The following is a 20393-nucleotide window of genomic DNA, read 5'->3' on the forward strand; positions in this document are numbered from 1 at the left end:
AATGCACAGTGTGTGTAGCGAACGGGGTGGGGGGGGGGGGGCGGATGTTGTTGTTGTTTGCTACATGTATCATTTGTTTACTCACATTTTCAGTGAGTCTCATGTTCAATCCATTGAAAGGGGCTGTTGTATTCAATAGTTCAATACTCTCTCTCTCTATCTATTCCTGTCACCGCCCTCAATCTGTGCCTTGTACAATGATCTGGTAATTTTATTTAAGTTTATTTTATTTAAGTAATTTTATTTAAGTTTTTACCTTGTGTTTTGTGTTGAAAAATAAATACATACTCCAGAATTGACAAAAAGTGTCTTGTACATTTTACGTGCTCTTTGTAAAATATTGCCCCGGCCCCTCCACCTGTGAAGAAAGGACACCTGTCTAACAGGGACACCATTACCATACCCCAAGGGTGTCCTTTAGAGACAGGTTTTACTGTACCCCAAAAATTGACCCCCCAAAAAACTTTTTTATTTTTTATTCAGACAAAACTATCCTTTCACTAGGCAACTTTGACAATTATTTACCCACAAGAGATTTTATATGGATGATCTTGCGAATTTCTTATGTTAACAAAACTGTTACGCCATTCCTACTACATAATGCAAGTGTCTATCGCATGACTCTTGAGCGTTTGAAAACAGGAGGGTTTTGTTTTAATTCTGTGGGGTACTTGGACAAAAAAGTGCTGTATTTCACAATTAAATGACCTGATGGATTGTTTTGAAGCTTTTAGACATCTGTAAGACAAAGATGTTTGAATAACTATTGTCATTCTGATTCTGTGTACTGTAATGTAAGGAATTGTATTCAGATTATAAATATAATTATTGTCGTTGCGCATTATATGAACAATTATGGGTAATAAGCATTGTCATGTTATGTGGAATGCATTTAATTAGTTAATCAATAAGTGAGTATTCTCTTGGTTTCCCAACATAGTCGTCTTCTGTTTTCCTTTGGCTGAGCCGACATCGATCTGTGTTACAAATACAAAGACAGGATTAGAGACAGAGCTAGTTGTTGCTGACACAATGACAGTTGCAGATCGAGAGATAGACACAAATGCCTACAGTACAGCTTTTGCAATTTAAACCTTACTTCAGCATCATGGAACCTGCCTAGTTTTGTAATTGTAGTTGTACAGACAAACCTACCAAACTGTGCTTCCACTGATCGAGTTTCATACAAAAGAGCCACAATGTGACCCACAAAAACCAAAAAATACTGATGCAATTTTTTTTATCAGTATAAAACTATAATTAATACAAAATACAACTTACAAGTATTTTGTAAGGTCTACAGTGATAAAATCTTATAAATTTATAACAAAAAGGCACTGGCCAATCTTCATAACCATTAATGATTATAAGGCAAAAGCTATACGCTCTCAGAGTGTATACAGGATTGATGAGTCTGTATACACTCCAGCAATGAAAAACTCTTACAAATTTGTAGCCAATGAAATGCCTCCTAACAGGTCATTAGGAAGTAGCCAATGAAAAATCAGTCAAACGTATGGACTTCCGCTGTAGATCTCTTTTTCGGAGTGTTGGGGGTTGGCAAATAATGTATATTCACATAGTACACAACCCTTTCTAGGTCGATGATACACTCCAAGTATGTTCCAAACTCCAACAATAAACTGCCATGAAGCATCAGTTTCGTGTGTATGTTTGTTTTTGTCTGTGTTTGTTCCCAGCGTACTTTGATACCATTAATCGAAAGTGAAGCGTACCTTCGCAAAATGGCGTCGAGTGACGCTCCGAGTGTTGATGCGGTTCACTGTCGAAAATGTAATCTACGTTACAACAAAGGCCGTGCAGCATCAGATTGTTTTCGTTTCTTTGAACTCATAGTCATAGTTATAATCAACTGCTCTGCGCATTCCTATCGCTAAGTGATGTCGAATGGCAAATTCGCTTCGCGACCGGAAGTTAAAGCCGGAGTGTATACATGATTCTGACCCCTGTATACACTCCGAATGTGTATCCAGGTTTCCCAATTGCTTCGTTTCCGGCCGATTTATGTGGAGCACGTGATGCGCACAAAAAATATTGGCGGTCTAGAAGTGTCGTCTGCGCAATGATCGCGGCGGCTTTCTTGACCGCCAAGGACGACCACGCACGTTGTGAGACGTCATTCGTTAGACCTCAATAGACAGTGCAAATGATTTACTATGTTTTGCAATTCCACTATATTCCCCAGTAACGAAGGTAAAAATATATCCCACATCTATGCTTCCTCACCTGTTAATGTTATCATGAGCCAAAATTGGAAGCATTACATAACAATTTTTAACATTACCAATTATTACTTCACTCACCGTATTATAACGCAAACAAAGCCAAAGTTATTTACACTTCAACTTCAAGACACCATCAATTAAATGTCCATACAATTTACAAATAGTATTGAAACGAAAGAAACGTTCACACAATTATCCCTAGCCTTTTAAAAAGCATACACGGAAGCAAAATGAACGACAGAACGTGACTGCTGCAACAACAAAAGTCAGATGACAATGACCGTATGACAAGACTCGCTGTGTCACACTCACACTCACCGAGTTGTCAGGAACGCAAATGCAGGTAAGAAATGACAAGGCTTCAAACACAATTACGGAACGAGTTGAAGGTAAGAAATCCTACCCAAACAGAGCAATAATGACACCTGAATTACCATGAATTTGATAGCCTGCTGAATTCAGTCCTTCCTGGTCTTTCAAAGTTTTGGATGTCAGCTGCCTCTCCTGTTATCTTCCCCCTTTTCCTCAGGATCATGTGACCCGGTTTCATGTGATACAACTTTGACTAAAGAGACATATCTTCACAAATAGATTCAGAGAAGTCGTAAACATTGCTTTTCATCAATAAAACCGTAAATCTGGTTCGTCAAATTTGCAAAGGTAAAAAGAAAATTGTATCAGTTTCAATTGTATGTAATTTTAGACAGATAATGTATGAGTCGTGAAGCTTTTAACATTTTATTTTTCATTTTTGGTGGTTTTTAGTGTAAAGTGAACGAAATCATACAGCTTAGGAATATCGCCTAGACATAAACGTAAAAACTTTTTTTAGTACAACTTTGACAAGAAATTTCAGTTGATTATTTTCAATCACGAAAGGGAGAGTGTGGGAGAATATCCTCCCACAACATAATTACAAAAAGGCAAGAAACTCGTATCCTTATTTTGCATATCTTCAAACCGTTCACGTCTGTGCAGACCGCTCCTTTCGATTTCTTGTTCTTCATTCAAGACTGAAGCATGGCCTGATAGGATTATTACAGTCTAAATTTCCTTCCTTCGTTTTTCAAGTGCTTTGTTGACTCTTCTGTCTATTCCATGAAGTAATAACACGCGTTAGAAGTGCTAATGAATGCAACATAGTTATGTGAAAATTTTAAGTACTTGAAGGAACTGAATCAAAATGCTTGCAATCGGTTTGGTTTTGCTGATCCCGGCTACGTCTGTCTTATGGCTTCTTAGCTGGCTGCAGCATTCTAGCAGTCGTGGTGACTATAATGTTGTTGTTACAGTAACTCTGTGTGTGTGTGGAGGGGGGGATTTACATGACATGTTGTTGTTCAGTTCGTTCTTTACAACTGATCTAAATATTTAAGAATCATCCCGCAGTGGGGCACTGCGGTTATGAAATTAAAAGCCCCTCCTGTTTTTGGAACCGCAGGAGCTTTCTAGTTTGCTGTTAGGTAGATTTTTGGTTCCTCTTTCCTGTCATGCTCTCTTTTTCTTCATGAATTCTTTTCTTTTTTCTGCCTTCTTGCTCATTCACCTGTATTTTTTCCAAAAATCTCTTCTCTTGCCGCTTGTCTCGCGATTCATGTATAGTTTAATCTGTTAGTGTTCTGATGTAAGTCCAGCAGTAGATAGGTTAAGCCTATTTTAACATACTGGAAACTGGTAATCTTCCAGTAGGTATTAATTTAGTTTTACTAAAGCCTGCTGGGACACAAGTAATGGGTTAGTGCATTTGTAAACAGGAATCGCTTGACAAGTGGCCCCCTTCATTCCCCCCTTCCTCGTCCTGATATGGCTCTGCGTAGTCGGCTGGACGTTAAGCAACAAATAAACAAACAAACAAAATTTAAGAATCAGATAAGCTGGTAGTGTATCTGGGGGCTTTACATGGCATGTTGATGTTAAGTTGAAGTTGCGTTCTTTAGAACTGATCTAAAAGATATAGGTATCGGATAAGCTGGTATGTATCCTCCAGATATAGCCCTTTATAGGTGACGTCACATACGGAAGAAAAAAAGTTAAATTTTGAGATTCATTTGGTTTGACGACAAAGCTTACACAGGGCTATAAATCTGGATATTACAGCAGATAAGCTTGTGCAGGTTAATAATACTGTACCAGCTAAAGAAAACAATGAGGTTGTTTACCCACACTTTCCAAGTTATTCTGTAGGTTTTTATTGCTCATAGTCAAATCAATAGTCATTGCTGCATTCTATATTGGTATGATTAAGGTTGTCCGTGAGTGTCAATAGACGATTTTTTTAAATAACTTCGTCGGGTTTATATGAGTTGTGAAAGAGTAAACACCTTTGCTTTCTCTCTGACAAATAATTTCACACATGCTCCTGTCCATGTGTTTCTGACACGTACACCCTTTGCTAGTGATTGTATGGCCCCTCCAAGTTTTGTCTTAGTGAAAATCAAGGGCATTCACTCTTTCCAACCCATACAAACACGACAGAGTTATTTTTGGAATTCATCTATTCAATGATCAAAGAACTTGTCACATGATCATTAAAAATCTTTTTTCATGTTTAATTTCAGGTTACCAGTCTCCAGAGCCATGGCGCTGCCTTTTTGCTGTAATGGCGCCGTTCTTCATTGCTGCTTATGGCCTACGTAAGAAGAGCCTGTGTCCGTCAGGCGCTCTGGCAGGCAAGTGGTTTTGAGTAGAGTGCAGTGAGGGTTGGCTATTTGAGGAAAGCTAAATCTTCTTCTTCTTCTTCTGCGCTCATGGGCTAAACTCCCACGGACATTTGTGTTTTTTGCACGAGTGGGTTTTTACATGTAGGACCGTTTTTATCCCGCCATTTAGGCAGCCATATGCCGCTTTCGGGGGAGGCATGCTGGGTATTTTCGTGTTTCTATATCCCACTCCACTGTACTCTGACATGGATAAAAAGATTTTTTCCATATATATGCACTTGGTCTTGTGCTTGCGTGTACACATGAAGGGGGATAAGGCACTAGCAAGTGTGCACATAAGTTGACTTGGGAGATTGGAAAAATCTCCACTCTTAGCCCACCAGGCACCACTGGGATTCTAACATGCAACCTTCTGCACAGAAGGCTGGCGTCTTATCCACTACGCCATTGCGCCCATCTGAAAGCTAAATGAGGTTTCATTCTGAATGCCAGATACAGTTAAGGAAATGGATGATCTAATGCACATTCCAAAATGAACAAAACGGAAAGTTTGTTGGTTGCATTTTTTCATTAATAGATACCATACTGCATGATTTACAACTTCAGCGGGACGTATGAATAACAAGAAGCCATTGCTGATACTGATAGTGATAAGTGTTTTGGTCTGAACACATGCGCACGCACACACTCACACACCACTCAATCATTCAATGACATAAAGCATTGAAAAAGCATGTCTCATGTGAAAGCAATGGAAAAGGGGGGGGGGGGGGTTAAGGTTAGAAGTGTTTATTTCATTGTTGACTGTTTGAATTATCAATATTGTGTGATGTTAATTTCAGACCTGAGTTGTCAACATGGTGAAATGTTAATTTCAGACCTGAATTGTCAACATTGTGTGATGTTAATTTCAGACCTTAATTGTCAACATTATGTGATGTTAATTTCAGACCTGAATTGTCAACATTGTGTGATGTTAATTTCAGACCTGAATTGTCAACATATTATTTGATTTCAGGTTTGATGGTTGGATTCTTTCTCACGCTGAGCAACTTGTGTTTTTTCGCTGCTCTGCTGGCGTTTTTCATCTGTGGCTCAAAGGCCACGAAGTACAAAGGCAACATGAAGCGAAGGCTGGAAGACAACTTTAAGGAAGGTGAGTTATATCATTCTGTCAGAAGTGTTAGTGTTAGTGTGAGGACTGAATGGGGTAAGAATCAGGCCTGGGAATAAAACCCTGCATATATCTGTTTTATAAATTTTGACTGTATGTGACACAGGTGTCACAGGCAGTTGCTCGGCATTGATGGAGTTATCTCCCTGCCAAAGCGTGAGCTATTTATGGTAGCTCAACGTTTTCGGTACGTTGGAAGACAGCACACCAGTGAGATGTGGAGTAGCTGTTTGTGATGGGGTCTTGGCTGCTGTTGTCACCTTGTATGCTCCTGGGAACATTTGCGTACTCATGGCAGTTTTTATAGGGCTGTTCACTTAGCTCTAACATCTCAACCCTGTTTGACTGGCTTTGCCTCCAAAGGTGATTGTTGTGCTTCATGCTCTGGCTTTGCCTCCAAAGGTGATTGTTGTGCTTCATGCTCTGGCTTTGCCTCCAAAGGTGATTGTTGTGCTTCATGCTCTGGCTTTGCCTCCAAAGGTGATTGTTGTGCTTCATGCTCTGGCTTTGCCTCCAAAGGTGATTGTTGTGCTTCATGCTCTGGCTTTGCCTCCAAAGGTGATTGTTGTGCTTCATGCTCTGGCTTTGCCTCCAAAGGTGATTGTTGTGCTTCATGCTCTCGGTTACATGTAGCAATTGTGTTTTTGTGTGTGCAGAACTCAGAAAGTATTGTATGGGCCAACATGCAGACCCATTACAACTGACACATATTTAACATGACGAAACACCTTTCTCAGTCTCACACACGCACACTCTCTCTCTCTCTCTCTCTCTCTCTCTCTCTCTCTCTCTCTCTCTCTCTCTCTCTCTCTCTCTCTCTCTCTCTCTCTCTCTCTCTCTCTCTCTCTCTCTCTCATAAACACACACACACATGCGTGCGTGCACGCAAACACACATAGTACATACATGTATGGATTTGTGCAGGGGATGGCAGGAGCCACATCAAATAAATCATCAACAAAAACCAACAACATACATTAAACAACAGCTTGAACAGAGCTGGGAAAAATAGCTACAGAAAAAACAGCTACAGAAAGCACAAAAACATTCATAAAAAAATAAAAAAAATAAACCTACCTAAATCAGAGAGACGCTTGTTATCATGAGCAGCTGGAAGGAACCGAAACAAGTCAAGTAAACGAAGTGTATTTGAAAGGTAAATGTTTACAGCGAAGAAGTGTTTGTTGTTTAGGAGGGCAGAGAGACTGGAAGCAGGTGGTGTGCAACGGGGGAGTGGGTGCGTGGCTGGCCATCATGTACATGATGGAGACAGGCTGCGGAGAACGACCAATCAACTTCTCGCGTCACTACGAGCCGTCGTGGTTGGCCATGGCTATCCTAGGGTCACTGGCGTGCTGCTGCGGGGATACCTTCGCCTCGGAGATCGGCTCGGTGTGGAACAGCCAGAGTCCCAGGCTCATCACTACATTCCGAGTTGTGCCACGCGGTACGTTGTGCACAATTTAGCTACAGTAGAACCCCCCTTTTAAGACCCCCCCTTTTAAGACCCCCCCCCCCCCCCCCAATTAAAGACTCCCTTCATTTAAAGACCTTGTTTTCTCAGACTTTCTGTTCATAACCTCTGTAAATTTAAGACTCTCTGTTTTTTAAGACATGATTTTCTCAGATTTGTTTGGGTCCACTGTTAGGTCCACTGTTTTCTTTCAGTGTTGTGCCCAGACTAAGAGAAAAATCTGTCAGTCGGACCTGGACTGAAATATGTGCAGTTCTTCTTCTTCTTCTTCTTCTGCGTTCGTGGGCTGAAACTCCCACGTACACTCGTGTTTTTTGCACGAGTGGAAGTTTACGTGTATGACCGTTTTTTACCCCGCCATTTAGGCAGCCATACGCCGTTTTCGGAGGAAGCATGCTGGGTATTTTCGTGTTTCTATAACCCACCGAACTCTGACATGGATTACAGGATCTTTTTCGTGCGCACTTGGTCTTGTGCTTGCGCGTGTACACACGGGGGTGTTCGGACACCGAGGAGAGTCTGCACACAAAGTTGACTGAGAAATAAATCTCTCGCCGAACGTGGGGACGAGCTCACGCTGACAGCGGCCAACTGGATACAAATCCAGCGCGCTACCGACTGAGCTACATCCCCGCCCTGTGCAGTTCAAATGTCCTACGAAAAAGAAAAAAAATCTGTCATAAGGACCTCCTATATAATTATGTCAAACTATCGAACAGTCAATAGGACTAGGGGTCAGAACAATGCGTCTGATAAAAAAAGTACTGTATGTGTCAATGACCGAAGATCAAGGCCTGAGAACATCACTGTTCTTTTGTTACAGCTGTTTCCTTTTCACAACTCATTTAGCAAAACCGAACATGACATGCATGCATGTGTATTAGTTATGGGTTCAGCAGGAACGTCACAGTATTTTCATTGTGTGTTCCGTCCTTGCTGCCCAACATGTCAGGCCTTAATGCGTTGAATTAACTCAGCAGGCATTCTTTGTCTAAGGTAGAGATTTTGCTCCATTTGGAAGATTGGGGTATTTTCAAGGCTCCAGAGATTTTTGTTGTGATCCCCAGATTGTACATGTTTGTAGTTGTTTTTTCAAACACATGTTTCAGGGAGAGGGGTCATACTTATTTCCGTCTAATTTCATGTTCTTAATTCCTAGTCAATGTGATGTTTTGTGTATTTTAAACCACCTGGCACTGCAAGGCAAATGTTCTTATTTTTATAAGGACAGCAAAGTCTTGATCCAATACCCATCTGTGCTTCAGGTACCAATGGGGGCGTGTCTTTGGCAGGCACAATAGCCAGTGGTATTGGAGGCTTGCTGGTGGGCGTGGCCTACTACCTGGTCCTGCGTGTGATGGTAGACATTGTGCCTGTGCACAAGAACCCCCCTCAGTGGCCGGTGATGGCGGTCGGTCTTGTGGCTGGGATGGTGGGCTCCGTCATCGACTCCCTCCTGGGTGCACTGTTTCAGTTCTCTGGTAAGTTATGCTGTACCATGGTACCTGCGATGTGAGGCCCCTCTAATGAGTGGACAACTCCAATGAAAGGACAACTTTTGGAGTCCCTTTTTCTATTATCTTGACCAAAATATACCTGTCATGACAGGCCACCTGCAGTGTAGGGACACTTTTAAGTGGTCCATAGGTGTCCTTTCATCGCAGGTACCACTGTAATAATTACTGTACAGTATTTAAGTTCTCTGGTAAGTTATGCTGTAGTGTTTTGTTTTACCCATGTTATGGTATGTAAAATGAATGTTCAATGAAACCCCCCTTTAACCACCTCCAAAAATCTGAAGGGGTGGGGGGGGGGGGGGTATTGAGGAATGAAAGTTAAAAACAGTGAACAGAGCTCTTCTAGAAAAACAAAATTACCTGCTACAAATTTATTGCATGCAAAATGCATGACAATCGAAAGCCATAACTCTTCTTTGCCTTGTTGAAAACGGTGTAGTTGGCGGGGAATCATTGCGTTTTAGTTTCTTCTTTTGACTTTGGTCGGAGTTCGATTCAACTGAGTGATCCCGGCCTCCCTTTTGTTTTACACAAACCAGGGGTGGGACTTTTCCGCGAATCCGCGGATTTCCGCGGACACAACTTACGTTTTCCGCTGGAGTAATCTATTTTTCCGCGTCCCATTTCATCACAGTATCTATAACTTGTTGACTGAATGATATGGAGAGAAGTGAAGATGGAACAGAACACTGGAGGCTTGAGAGTTAAATTGTGCTGACTGAAAACTCCTGATAACTAATAGTCATTTTGAGCTTCAATGCATTGGGGCGTCACTTGGATCATACTATTGCCAGTAATGGAGTAAGTATGCACCAGTACAATGTTACCATTGTTGTGTGAAAGTGTGTTTTTTGTTTGGTTGGGTGTGTTTTTTTGGGTCTACATCACCTCAATTTAACTAATAGGAGTTACCTTACTTACGAGTGCTAGACTGAGAAGCGTCCTATGTTACCAGTACTAGACTGTAAACAAGGTCGCTAACTCTAGATTTCCGTCGGTATACCATTTAGGGGAGTAGTCTCCCTTTGTCGGTAGTACCTCTCTGCGCATGTGCCAATGCCCATAATCCCCAGTTTCAATTTCTTGCTACGGGGAGCTAGACGTGTATTTAGACCTTTCCCGTCTAAGAAGACTTCCTTCACAGGAACTACAACTTTCACCTTCAATCACGGTTTGGGCTTTCCTTTTTAAGGGCGATTACTACGCCCGTATACATTCAATGATTCATCACGTTGAACAACGTAACGAACCGTGAAAATGAAAGTGAAACGGCTTAAAAATGTAACAAAGTTACTTGGTCATAAGTAGAAGGTACTTCAATCATCAATGATACCTTGTTGACACACAGAGCCTAACAGGCTCCGTTACTTGTCTTTTAAAACTAGTGAACATGCAATTGAACGACAACTATTCTTTACTCAGTCGTTACGAATGTCGAACAGATATTTACAGCGGTTGGACCGGTTTCATTGGCGCAATAGAACTCCGCGAACGATAACTTACCTTGCCGCTTTCAATGGAAAGCAACGGCAGGTCACCCTACACATCAATGTAGGAATACGAACAAGACCTTCAACTTCGAAATTACCCCGAAGTTTTTTGCGTTTTAACAGCTTTTTATCGACTACAGCGAGGTTTACCAGGTGCGTTATCCCGACCGGAAGCGCATTTCTGATCCGAATTTTTAGGCGTACAAAGTACCGAGCGCCCGCGAAGGTTACATGCGGCGTATGAATACTTCTGTCATTACAAACTGCGATGACTCTTGCGGGCAGCGTAGATACGGAACGCAGTACGCTTGAACGCTGATTGAACTGAAGGCACAGAGCGCCCGCGAATGTTACATACGGCGTATGAATACTTCGGTCATTACAAACTGCGATGATTTTTGCGGGCAGCGTAGATACGGACCGCAGTACGCTTGAACGCTGATAGAACTGAAAGCGGGTTGTATCGAAGAATAACAACAAACCTCGCCCGCTTGGAAAGAAAACCAAACACTGAGATTGAGACATGCGCCTCCGGGAATATTACGGAGGGAACTTCCTTTACTCTCAGAGAAAGGCAAGTAATTCTCTCTCCTATGTTTCTGGGAAACGATGTTTTCTGCGGTTGGCAGATTATGGTTTTGGTATTTTTATCAGATGATCATGGTGGACTCACAGAGACCACGTGGTGGTACTTCTTCAAATTGGATAAAGAATACTTTCCTTGCCAACTTAACTTGATTAACTTGTAAACTTGTATGCGTGCATACATACACATTATATATATATACAGTAAATATATATTTAAAAAAAAAAAAAATAAAAATTTTTTTTTAAATTGACAAGGAAGAATTAAAGTGTATGCAAACACAGATGGGACATCTTTATTGGGATATAATCCTTTTTTCTTGGCAAAGGGTATCAAAGAAGTCAGTTGATGTTACAAATTCCATTTTCATGGAGTGTTTAAATCAGCTATCTGAGTGGTAAAAGATTTAACTTATGGTTAAACTCAAGTGTTTACACTTTGAGATTTACACTCAGCTAAAATCTGTTGATACCACAGTGCCAGGAGACAGCTCTTCAAATTCAATTAGAACAGGCACACATATATACTTATGTTCTGTTCCAGTGCACAATTGATGTACATTACACTTGAATGACATGTTATGAATAATATACAGTTGAAACCATGCCTTAGGGGCATGAATAAACTTGGTTGTTAACACATGAGTATTACACTCAGCTGAGTTTTCACAACATGCAAGATCGAGCAAGGCTCTGAATAATACTCACAGGTGAGCTTCCTATAATGTTGTCATGCCTCTACTTATTCCTGGTTCGTAGGCAAAACCTAAGCCTCTGACCTTTAACAAGGCAACATCTCTACTGTTGTCACCTAATCCTATGACTAGGTTCTCAGAAGTAGACAACAGGACCTAACAATAAGAGGCCGCCCTTAAATAACACTGGCTCTAGTCAGGTTCATACAAGGGATACAATGTTTATCATTTCATATTATGGAAAATATAACATATTTGCTAAACGGATGTTGTTACAACACACAATTAACTATGCCTCCTAGACAGAGCGGCTACTCTCATGAGAAAGGTACTGGATAAACTCTTGGCACAACCATGCCGTTATCAGTACGAGGGGGAATTAAGTCATATTGACATGTATTTATATATACGTAGACATTACCAAACAGACAATGTCGGGCGCTCTGGGGGAATACCTCCAGTAAGCACAGGAAGAGACAGGCTTCCTTTTCGCCCTGATAACTCCCAGGATCGTTGCGACAGCTTATGACAGACCCTCCAGCTGTCAGGCAAGACGTCCACTGGGCGTAACATGAGTAGAATCTCCCTGAGGTAGCTACAGCCTCGTCTGCAACCTCTCCCTTGAGGTGACCCCGAAACACGGCTGTTGACAGGACTGGGCCCCTCCCACCACTATCTTTGCCAGGGTTCCCCATCATGATGGTGGCTTCATGCTTTTTGACTACCAGTATTCAGTGCTGCAAACTGCCTGTAGCGATGCTTCAGCACCGGAAGGACAGCTCCCGCCCCCCATTGCCTGTCTACCACCTCCTGACGGACTGAGGAAGACCTAATGTTTAACGCTCTTGGAACTAGACCAACACTTCACGCCTGACCATATTCAGCAGTGCCCGGCTACACAGAAGTCTGGGAGTGTGAGGAGAATGCCTAGAGCCTCCTAGTTATCTTCATCACATGGAATGGAGAGCTAATGGTTAGAGGCTACAACCTTCACACCGGGGAGCCGCCCTACCAGTAACAAGATGGCACCTGCAATCTGCATACAGATCACCAGTCAAACAGCGGTGGACAACTGAACAGGGTATGGTAGTCACATCAGTTTCCATGCATACTGCAAGCTCTTGAGGTCTCTAGATGTCTCCTTCGGATACACAGCTACAAGACAGACACTGCGTACCAAGATAAGAGGAATCAAAGTGTCTCAAGACATTTGCCTGAGGAAACGACTCTGAAGATCACTCACACTTGGAGTGGAGCTTGTTCAACAGGGTAACAGGCCCAAGAATCTTGCCATACAAGCGTCGGGCAACACGGGTGAGCATGTTCAGGCTACATCACAAGGCGGGGAGCTGTTGGAGATAACGCAGAGACGGGGGAAGAAGTGCTCTGAGAACGTCAAGTACAGATTGCTTTCATGACCTGTGGACGGACCCAGCGTAACAACTTGTAAGAGTTGCCCCTTCTTCCTGAATGTCATCTGACACCCGCATCAGCCAGGGGATGATGATAGAAATGTCAGATTGTACAGTCGACACTCAACAGAGGATGTCCGACACCTGTAACAGGTCACATCTCGACTGATAATGGTAACAACTCTGGCAGAAGCATCAACAGGAGAGACGACAGTAGACGTCCTAGAGAAGGGATGGGCCGTTTAAGATCACTGGGCAGGTGCCCCTGAGATGATCAGCAGCTTTTGGAAGACAACCTACCCCAGGGTCAGGCAGTCCTTAGGCTACAAAACCTCATGGTTATCTTCCTTGGACCAAGTCAAGAACCGCCCTGATATGGCGCTTCGTGGTCGGCTGGGCGTTAAGCAAACAAACAAACCAAGTCAAGGCAAAACCCTTCAACAGGGACAGCACTCAACCTACGTCATGCTTCAGAGACGGACAGACTTGACTAAAGAGGGAATGTCTCCCGAGGTGACTCCGCCCGTTTTTCCATGGACTTTCCAGGAAGGACACTGAGAGATAGTCTGAGGTCTGGCCAGCCATCCGCACTATGAGATCCATGGGCCAGATTTCATAGATCAAGGAGGACCTCTCAGCCCATGCGGATTGATTAGTGCTGCCAGACATCTTGGACTGGGTAAACCATACGTCCCTCCATCATTGAGTCAAATTTTCCTGGAACAAGAAGAGCTTCCTCTACCTTTAGGGGTATTGGGTACGGCCACAGACACACTTGGATTTGGGAAGGCTCAGCCACCCCTTCCAACCGAACCTTGAATTGGACAAGCTTCGTTTGCCTCTTACAACTGGCGCTCTAAGATCCCTGGACCACAGAGATAAGACCTAGAGGTATTCCTCCCCCGAAAGGCATAATGAGTGCGGCAATACCTTTGACAGTGGGTGAATGTGTCCATCCCATCCATATGTAGACTCTCAGATGCCTGGACTCAAAAGCTAAAGGAGCTGGAGGAAAGAGACACAGTGAGATCCTAGCAGGAGCTAGGAATACCACACAAGGCTATCTCCCTCGCTCCCAGTCTACGGTGACACAAGGTTATTGGGTGAGTATAAGTTGTGTCACTCTAAGAGCTTGAGGTAGAGACACAGTGAGATCCTAGCTGGAGCCAGGAATACCACACCAGCCTTTTCTCCCTCGCTCGAAGAGCCTGAGGTAGAGACACAGTGAGATCCTAGCTGGAGCCAGGAATACCACACCAGCCTATCTCACTCACTCCCAGTCTACGGCTACGCGTCGTTTTTTTGGGCAAGAAACGTGGCAACTCGGGTGCTGACTAAGACCTTTGTCAAGTCAGAACTATGCATCAGACCAAGAGAGTACACCTCCTGCCTCAGGCAGGGGCCTGAAAACAACTCTGCATAGTCACCCTAGAGCTCAGCTCCACAAACAGCTGAAGTGCCCCAGAGCTCACAAATCTATGCTGGTCAGACAATGCAACACTTGCCGCCCGCAGCCACGCCTACTGAAAATCCAGATATGGACTTGGGTGATCTAGGCAGAAGTACTACTGAGATCACAACATAAGACATCTTTGTGAGTTCAACTACCAGGGGGCAGAACTTTGCATCAGCCCAAGATAGTGCACCTTCGGCCATAGGCCGGAGAACATCACTGCATAGTCATCTAAGAACTTGTGAGCTCTACAGAAATCTGGAGTGTCCCAGAACCCACAAAACCTATGCTGGGCAGACAACCCAGCAGATGCCACCTACAACCATGTTTACAGAAAACCTAGATCAAGGACCTGGCTGATCAAGCCAGAAAACGGTCCTGCTGAAATCACAAATGGGACCTCTCAGTGAGTTGCATGCCAGGCATGGCACCCTCTTGAGTAAGACAAGAGCGGTCATTCAGCCAATAAGGGCTCAGAGATGCCCATGGTCACTGGGGACCCCCTCACGCTATAAGTGTGGAATTTCAAAGTAAGAAGCAGGTTTTCCCCTTGGGTAAAGGCAATACAGCTGGCTGTCTTTCACTTGCTATTCTAGGACAAATGGTACCTTTAACCATTAAGGGTAGGCTTATAGCCCCCACATGCGTTGAGACAGGCACAGGAAAGGTGCAGACAGTGACCGTACTGCTGAGCGCACTTGCGCTTACTTCCTGTCACGCAGGAGGAACAGCTAAGTCAGCCTGAATTTACACTGGTATCTGTGCCTACCATCCTCATTAGAGAGGTAAATTCAGAGAGGATATATATATTCATTCATGCGACTGGCACAATTGTTTGCCATGGAAAGTGGTGCCTCAGACCAGAATTCTACAGGATCTCTGGAAACTCTGTCAATCTCCCTTAAATGGAGGATCAGTCGCAGAGACGCACCTTGGTGATAAGTTCAAGGTATTAGAGGAATTGTTATCTCTGACCATTCCTCATCTTTTAGGTCGTTCACCTGATCCACCTGCAGAACTTTACGTTGCTGGGGAGTTGGGTCGCTCAAGGCGCATAATGGCAAGTCATAACCATAACCCAACATTGATAAAGACAAGGGAGACTACTCCCCTAAATGGTATACCGACGGAAATCTAGAGTTAGCGACCTTGTTTACAGTCTAGTACTGGTAACATAGGACGCTTCTCAGTCTAGCACTCGTAAGTAAGGTAACTCCTATTAGTTAAATTGAGGTGAGTATTCTTAGAAATAGTCATTTTACTTGTAAAAAATACATTTTTTGTTTGGTTGGGTGTGTTTTTTTGGGTTTTTTTTTTGGGGGGGGGGAGTGAGGAGAATGTCTTATTCACCTGATCCAAACGAGTTGAATTTTAGTCTCAGAATGCACCAGATTGCACAGATTTTAATGTACCATTTAAAAATATTTCGGTGGGGAGCATGCCCCCGAACCCCCCTAGAGAAAAGGAATTTCCTCTTTTTTCATCACAAGAGAGTCCCACCCCTGACAAACTCATGATGACGTCTGACGTAGTTTGCTTGTGACGTGTCTTTTTGTGCATGTGGTGATCTACCAGATCTACATTTAGATCTAAAAATGTAGGGCAAGACCAGCTGGGACACAGTCCAAAATTAATTCGTAAAAAAATCGCAGTTCTTGACTCTTTGGGTGCAAGTCAATGAAACTTGGTATTTCTTCAAACGGATAGCTGACTGAGGTATGACTAAAAGCCCTAGGGGCTCCGTGCACCTGGATTTGAACAAGACAAATAAAAATAATTAATCTCTCTTTTTTGGGGTGGTCGTCTGAGACAGGTTGAAACCATCAGTTGGGAGTCACGTTAGACAGGTCAGGTCACAATAGAAAGGTGAATTAAATTGTAAAATCGATCAGGGATTCTTTGAAGTGGTTGTTATGGGCAGGTGGTCGTTATTGAGAGGCGGTTGTCGCCAGGGTAAGTTTGACTGTTCAGTGGAACCCACCTTTTTATACCTCCCAAAAATGTGGAACATCTGGTCTTAAAAAGGAGGGAGTCTTTAAATTGAGATACATTTTGCAGAAGCTATGAACAAAACATCTCCCCCCACGGGTTAGGGGGAAGAATTTACCCGATGCTCCCCAGCATGTCGTAAGAGGCGACTAACGGATTCTGTTTCTCCTTTTACCCTTGTTAAGTGTTTCTTGTATAGAATATAGTCAATGTTTGTAAAGATTTTAGTCAAGCAGTATGTAAGAAATATTAAAGGCACAGTAAGCCTCCCGTAAACCATCACAGATACGGTCAGGCTTTTACACACAGTACAAACACCCTTTCATTTAAACACTCACCGATTGAGAACATCCTAGGTGCCCTCCGTAAAGAGCGAACAATTTTCAAAGAATTTATTTTTGCGTGGTTTATCTTACCGTGAACCCGTGTGATCCAGTTTCCCTTTTTCACAATGTAGTCGTCAGTTAGTCATTTGAATGCGACTCGATGTGAGCTTATTTACAATCGCACGTTTTTATGCACGAAACAAACGGCTGTGGTTCACAAGAACTCTAGCGATGGCTTTTGACTGTTGAGAGGAACGGCGATATGCACTGATAAACCGTCGTCTGCTACGACCCTTGCGTGACCCTGCTTCCGGGCTTTTCTTTTTTCAAACTTTCACAACTTCGAATTGTATTGATCTTGTCTTGATGAAAAAAGAATTCTTTTATGATTAAAGAATCTTTGTGTAAGAAGCTGTCAATTTATTATTTAGATTTTAAAAGTTAGGTCTAGCGCAAAAACGCACCACAGTCCAAAAACATTTTGATAATCATCGATTCACGGCTATCGCCAGTTTACATCGATAGAATGAGACCCGAAGGGAAGTAACTCATGTTTGACCTGAGTTCAGGATGGGTCCAAAAAGTGTTCGAGACAATCTGCAAAATTAATTCTTTAAAAATTGCTCGCTCTTTACGTAGGGCACCTAGGATGTTCCCGTTTGGTGAGCATTCAAATGGAAGGGTGTTTGTACTGTGTGTAAAAGCCTGACAGTATCTGTGATGGTTTACGGGAGGCTTACTGTCCGGGCGTGAATTCCCGTATTCATAACAGCCGTCCAGCACCAAAATGAGGCGCCATTGTTGTTGTGGACCAAGTCCACGAAAATAAATTCTTTGAAAATTTCTCACGCTCGACAGAAAGCAGCCAGGATGTTCCCGTTCGGTGAGCGTTCAAATGGAAGTATGCTTGTACTATATGTAGACGCTCGGGGAGCTCTGTGGTGGTTTACAGGAGGCTTACTGTGCCTTTAAGTCCTTTGTACTGGAAACTTGCATTCTCCCAGTAAGGTCATAAATTGTACTACGTTGCAAGCCCCTGGAGCAATTTTTTGATTAGTGCTTTTGTGAACAAGAAACAATTAACAAGTGGCTCTATCCCATTCCCCCCCCTTTCCCCGTCGCGATATAACCTTGAACGGTTGAAAACGACGTTAAACACCAAATAAAGAAAGAAAGAAAGAAAAGAACAAAACATCGAGAAAAAAAAGGATTTTAAAAAGTAGGCAGTCTTTAATCTGGGGTCTCAATAGGGGGCGTCCACTGGAGTTACACCCATCAGGGATCCTCTGGAGTGGTTGTTATGGACCGGGGGTCGTTATTGAGAGGCGGTCACCTGGGCAGGTTCCACTGTACTGCATTGTCTGTGTGCAGGCTACAGCAAGAAAGAGGAGAAGATAGTGGAGCAGCCTGGGCCTGGCGTGGATCACATCAGTGGGCTACCGTTGCTTGACAACCACAGCGTCAACCTACTGTCTGCTTTCTGCACCGCTCTCGTCACGCCCTTCATCGCCGCTTCCATCGTCTGGCCGCTTTTCGTTTAGTACTTGCTGTTCACACTTTCTCGTGAGACAGAGCCGGTTTCTAAAGTAAAACTTAATAAAAATAAATAGTTTGGAAGATTAATGGAGGCAAAATGTGTATTATTTTATAATCTATTAACATACATTTTCGTACCAGGAGAGGCTGTTCTTTGCATCTACAAGATAAAAAATAAAAAGCCTCAGCTTCTGGGGGGCAACCCTGGCCTTTCAAGTTTTCCACTTTTTGTGTGTGTTAGCCCTGAGATTATGTTGATTGTCTTAATGACGCCATCAGGCTGGCAGACCTGGGACCTATACAATTTCGCTGTATTTTGTACGCATGATTGTCTAGAATACGATCAGTACGGTCTGTGGGGAAAAAATATGATGAGAAAAATTTCTAGACTACTTTTCTTCACAACCCACTCCCGAAGCTGATCCGTTATTTTTAAACATGATTACAGTTGAAAAGTTTTAAATGTATTGGTTAACTTAATTTACGGTGCGACGGACGCGTGTGAATTAGCATGTTTCAATCATGGATGTTCAAATGCTGTGTGAAGTACGCTCATTGTTCTAAAAATACACCGAGTTTGTTTGAGAATACTCCAAGTGCAAAACAGCAGTTCCCAGGTCTGCATGGGCTGAGTAATACTCCTGAGTAACTAAGTGTCTGTTTTTAAATGTCTGTGTAGCTGTGCACTGTATAAATGTAAAAACTGTGTATGAATTTTGTGATGAAAAAGTTTGAAGTTGTGAATGTGCACAATTACAAACCTTGTATCCGGAAGTACTTGAGCAGAACCCTCACTTTTACATTAAATTACATATTCTTACTCCGAATCACATATAGCAGTTGACACCGTCTGGTATGCTAAGGTACTGAAAGCGCTACCCATCTTTAAAGTAATTAAAGGGAAGCAACCCCACACCAAAAAAGCTGGAACTAGCATATGGTAGTGAGCTACCCCCTGGGAGTTACCTCCCATTAGCTACTTCCCATCCCACGCACGTGGCTACTTCATTCCGACTTCAGCTGTCCTGGTGAGAGGTCATTGAATTTTCTGTGCGCTACTGTGGCTGCCTTGTGCTGTTTCGTTCACCTGCCGGCCACGTAACTCATCTTGTCTCCCGTGCGGGCGCCTGTTTTGGTGAGCTCGTTCTGTATTTTCTGTTTTCGAACTTGTGCGTTGGTTGCTGTCTGTTGTCCTTTGGACATTGTTCGTCAGTAACCTGTTGTGCTTTCGCCATTTTGTTTACAGTTAGCTTTGCTGGCTTGTATTTTGTGGCGTGTTCACTGACGCTTGTGCATTGTGTGTTGCAAGCTTGGTTCGTTTTTATTTTGCTGTAGTTACTGCTTAGCTGTCCGTTAGGACTTTCGTTTTCAGTAACTTTTTCTGTGAAATTTTTTCGCTTGTTTCTTGTTTGTTGTTGGTCAGCATGGCAGACCAGGATAAACGTAAGGGTAAAGGAGACATTAAGGGCAAGATTAAGCCCAAGTCCTCTAGCTCTAAGCCTGTTGTATTGGTGTCAGACGCTGCACGCAACACAATTTTGTCAGTGCCTATTTCACCTCCGCTTTCTAGCACCCCCGTTTGTGCTAGTTCTACTGTTGTTTCTGCGCCCTCTGCTTTGTCGGCGTCGGACCAGGGGACGCTTGTGTCCTCTCTCTTGCAGACTCTTATCCCGGAGATTCGCTCTCTGGTACAGACAGAGATGCAGCGCTCGTCTACTCCAGTTAGCGCTGCCGTTCCGGTTTCGGGGGGGGACACTCAGTCCCTCTCTTCCGGGAAGGTTTCTTCTGTTTCCGCTCCTCAACTTCCTGTCTCGGGTGGAGACGTTACAAGTAAGT

At 43.2% G+C, this 20393-nt stretch overlaps 2 protein-coding genes across 11 annotated transcripts in view; one reads left to right on the forward strand and one right to left on the reverse strand.

Moving 5' to 3' along the window:
- Nucleotides 1-2831, reverse strand: part of LOC138981974 (progranulin-like) — a 44405-nt gene extending 41574 nt beyond the window's left edge. For 5 of the 8 annotated variants that reach the window (XM_070355168.1, XM_070355169.1, XM_070355167.1 and 2 more), the window contains exon 1: nucleotides 2681-2831. In XM_070355168.1, the coding sequence (XP_070211269.1) occupies nucleotides 2681-2683 (3 nt within the window). In that variant the 5' untranslated portion in view covers nucleotides 2684-2831. Of the gene's footprint in view, nucleotides 1-2324; nucleotides 2451-2564 lie in introns of those variants that run through there. The other 3 variants (XM_070355172.1, XM_070355164.1, XM_070355165.1) reach the window with 3 other exon arrangements.
- Nucleotides 2560-19344, forward strand: LOC138981976 (transmembrane protein 19-like). 3 transcript variants are annotated; one of them, XM_070355174.1, is made up of 6 exons: nucleotides 2560-2635; nucleotides 4805-4915; nucleotides 5925-6062; nucleotides 7273-7527; nucleotides 8820-9035; nucleotides 18393-19344. In XM_070355174.1, the coding sequence occupies exons 1-6, from the start codon at nucleotides 2584-2586 to the stop codon at nucleotides 18560-18562; spliced, it is 942 nt and encodes a 313-aa protein (XP_070211275.1). In that variant the 5' UTR covers nucleotides 2560-2583; the 3' UTR covers nucleotides 18563-19344. The 3 variants fall into 3 exon arrangements, with proteins under 3 accessions (XP_070211275.1, XP_070211274.1, XP_070211276.1); XM_070355173.1 differs by lacking the exon at nucleotides 2560-2635 and adding an exon at nucleotides 3231-3514; XM_070355175.1 differs by lacking the exon at nucleotides 2560-2635 and adding an exon at nucleotides 3249-3349.
- The last annotated feature ends 1049 nt before the right edge of the window (nucleotides 19345-20393 follow it).

Source organism: Littorina saxatilis, linkage group LG12, assembly GCF_037325665.1.
Source record: "Littorina saxatilis isolate snail1 linkage group LG12, US_GU_Lsax_2.0, whole genome shotgun sequence".
NCBI classification, from domain to species: Eukaryota; Metazoa; Mollusca; class Gastropoda; order Littorinimorpha; family Littorinidae; genus Littorina; species Littorina saxatilis.

Excerpts from the sequence above, each read along its gene's own strand:
- LOC138981976 (XM_070355173.1), top strand. The coding sequence starts at position 3,430 with ATGCTTGCAATCGGTTTGGTTTTGCTGATCCCGGCTACGTCTGTCTTA. Across the intron at positions 4,916-5,924 it reads TCCGTCAGGCGCTCTGGCAG|GTTTGATGGTTGGATTCTTT; the intron begins GCAAGTGGTTTT and ends ATTTGATTTCAG. Across the intron at positions 7,528-8,819 it reads ATTCCGAGTTGTGCCACGCG|GTACCAATGGGGGCGTGTCT; the intron begins GTACGTTGTGCA and ends TCTGTGCTTCAG.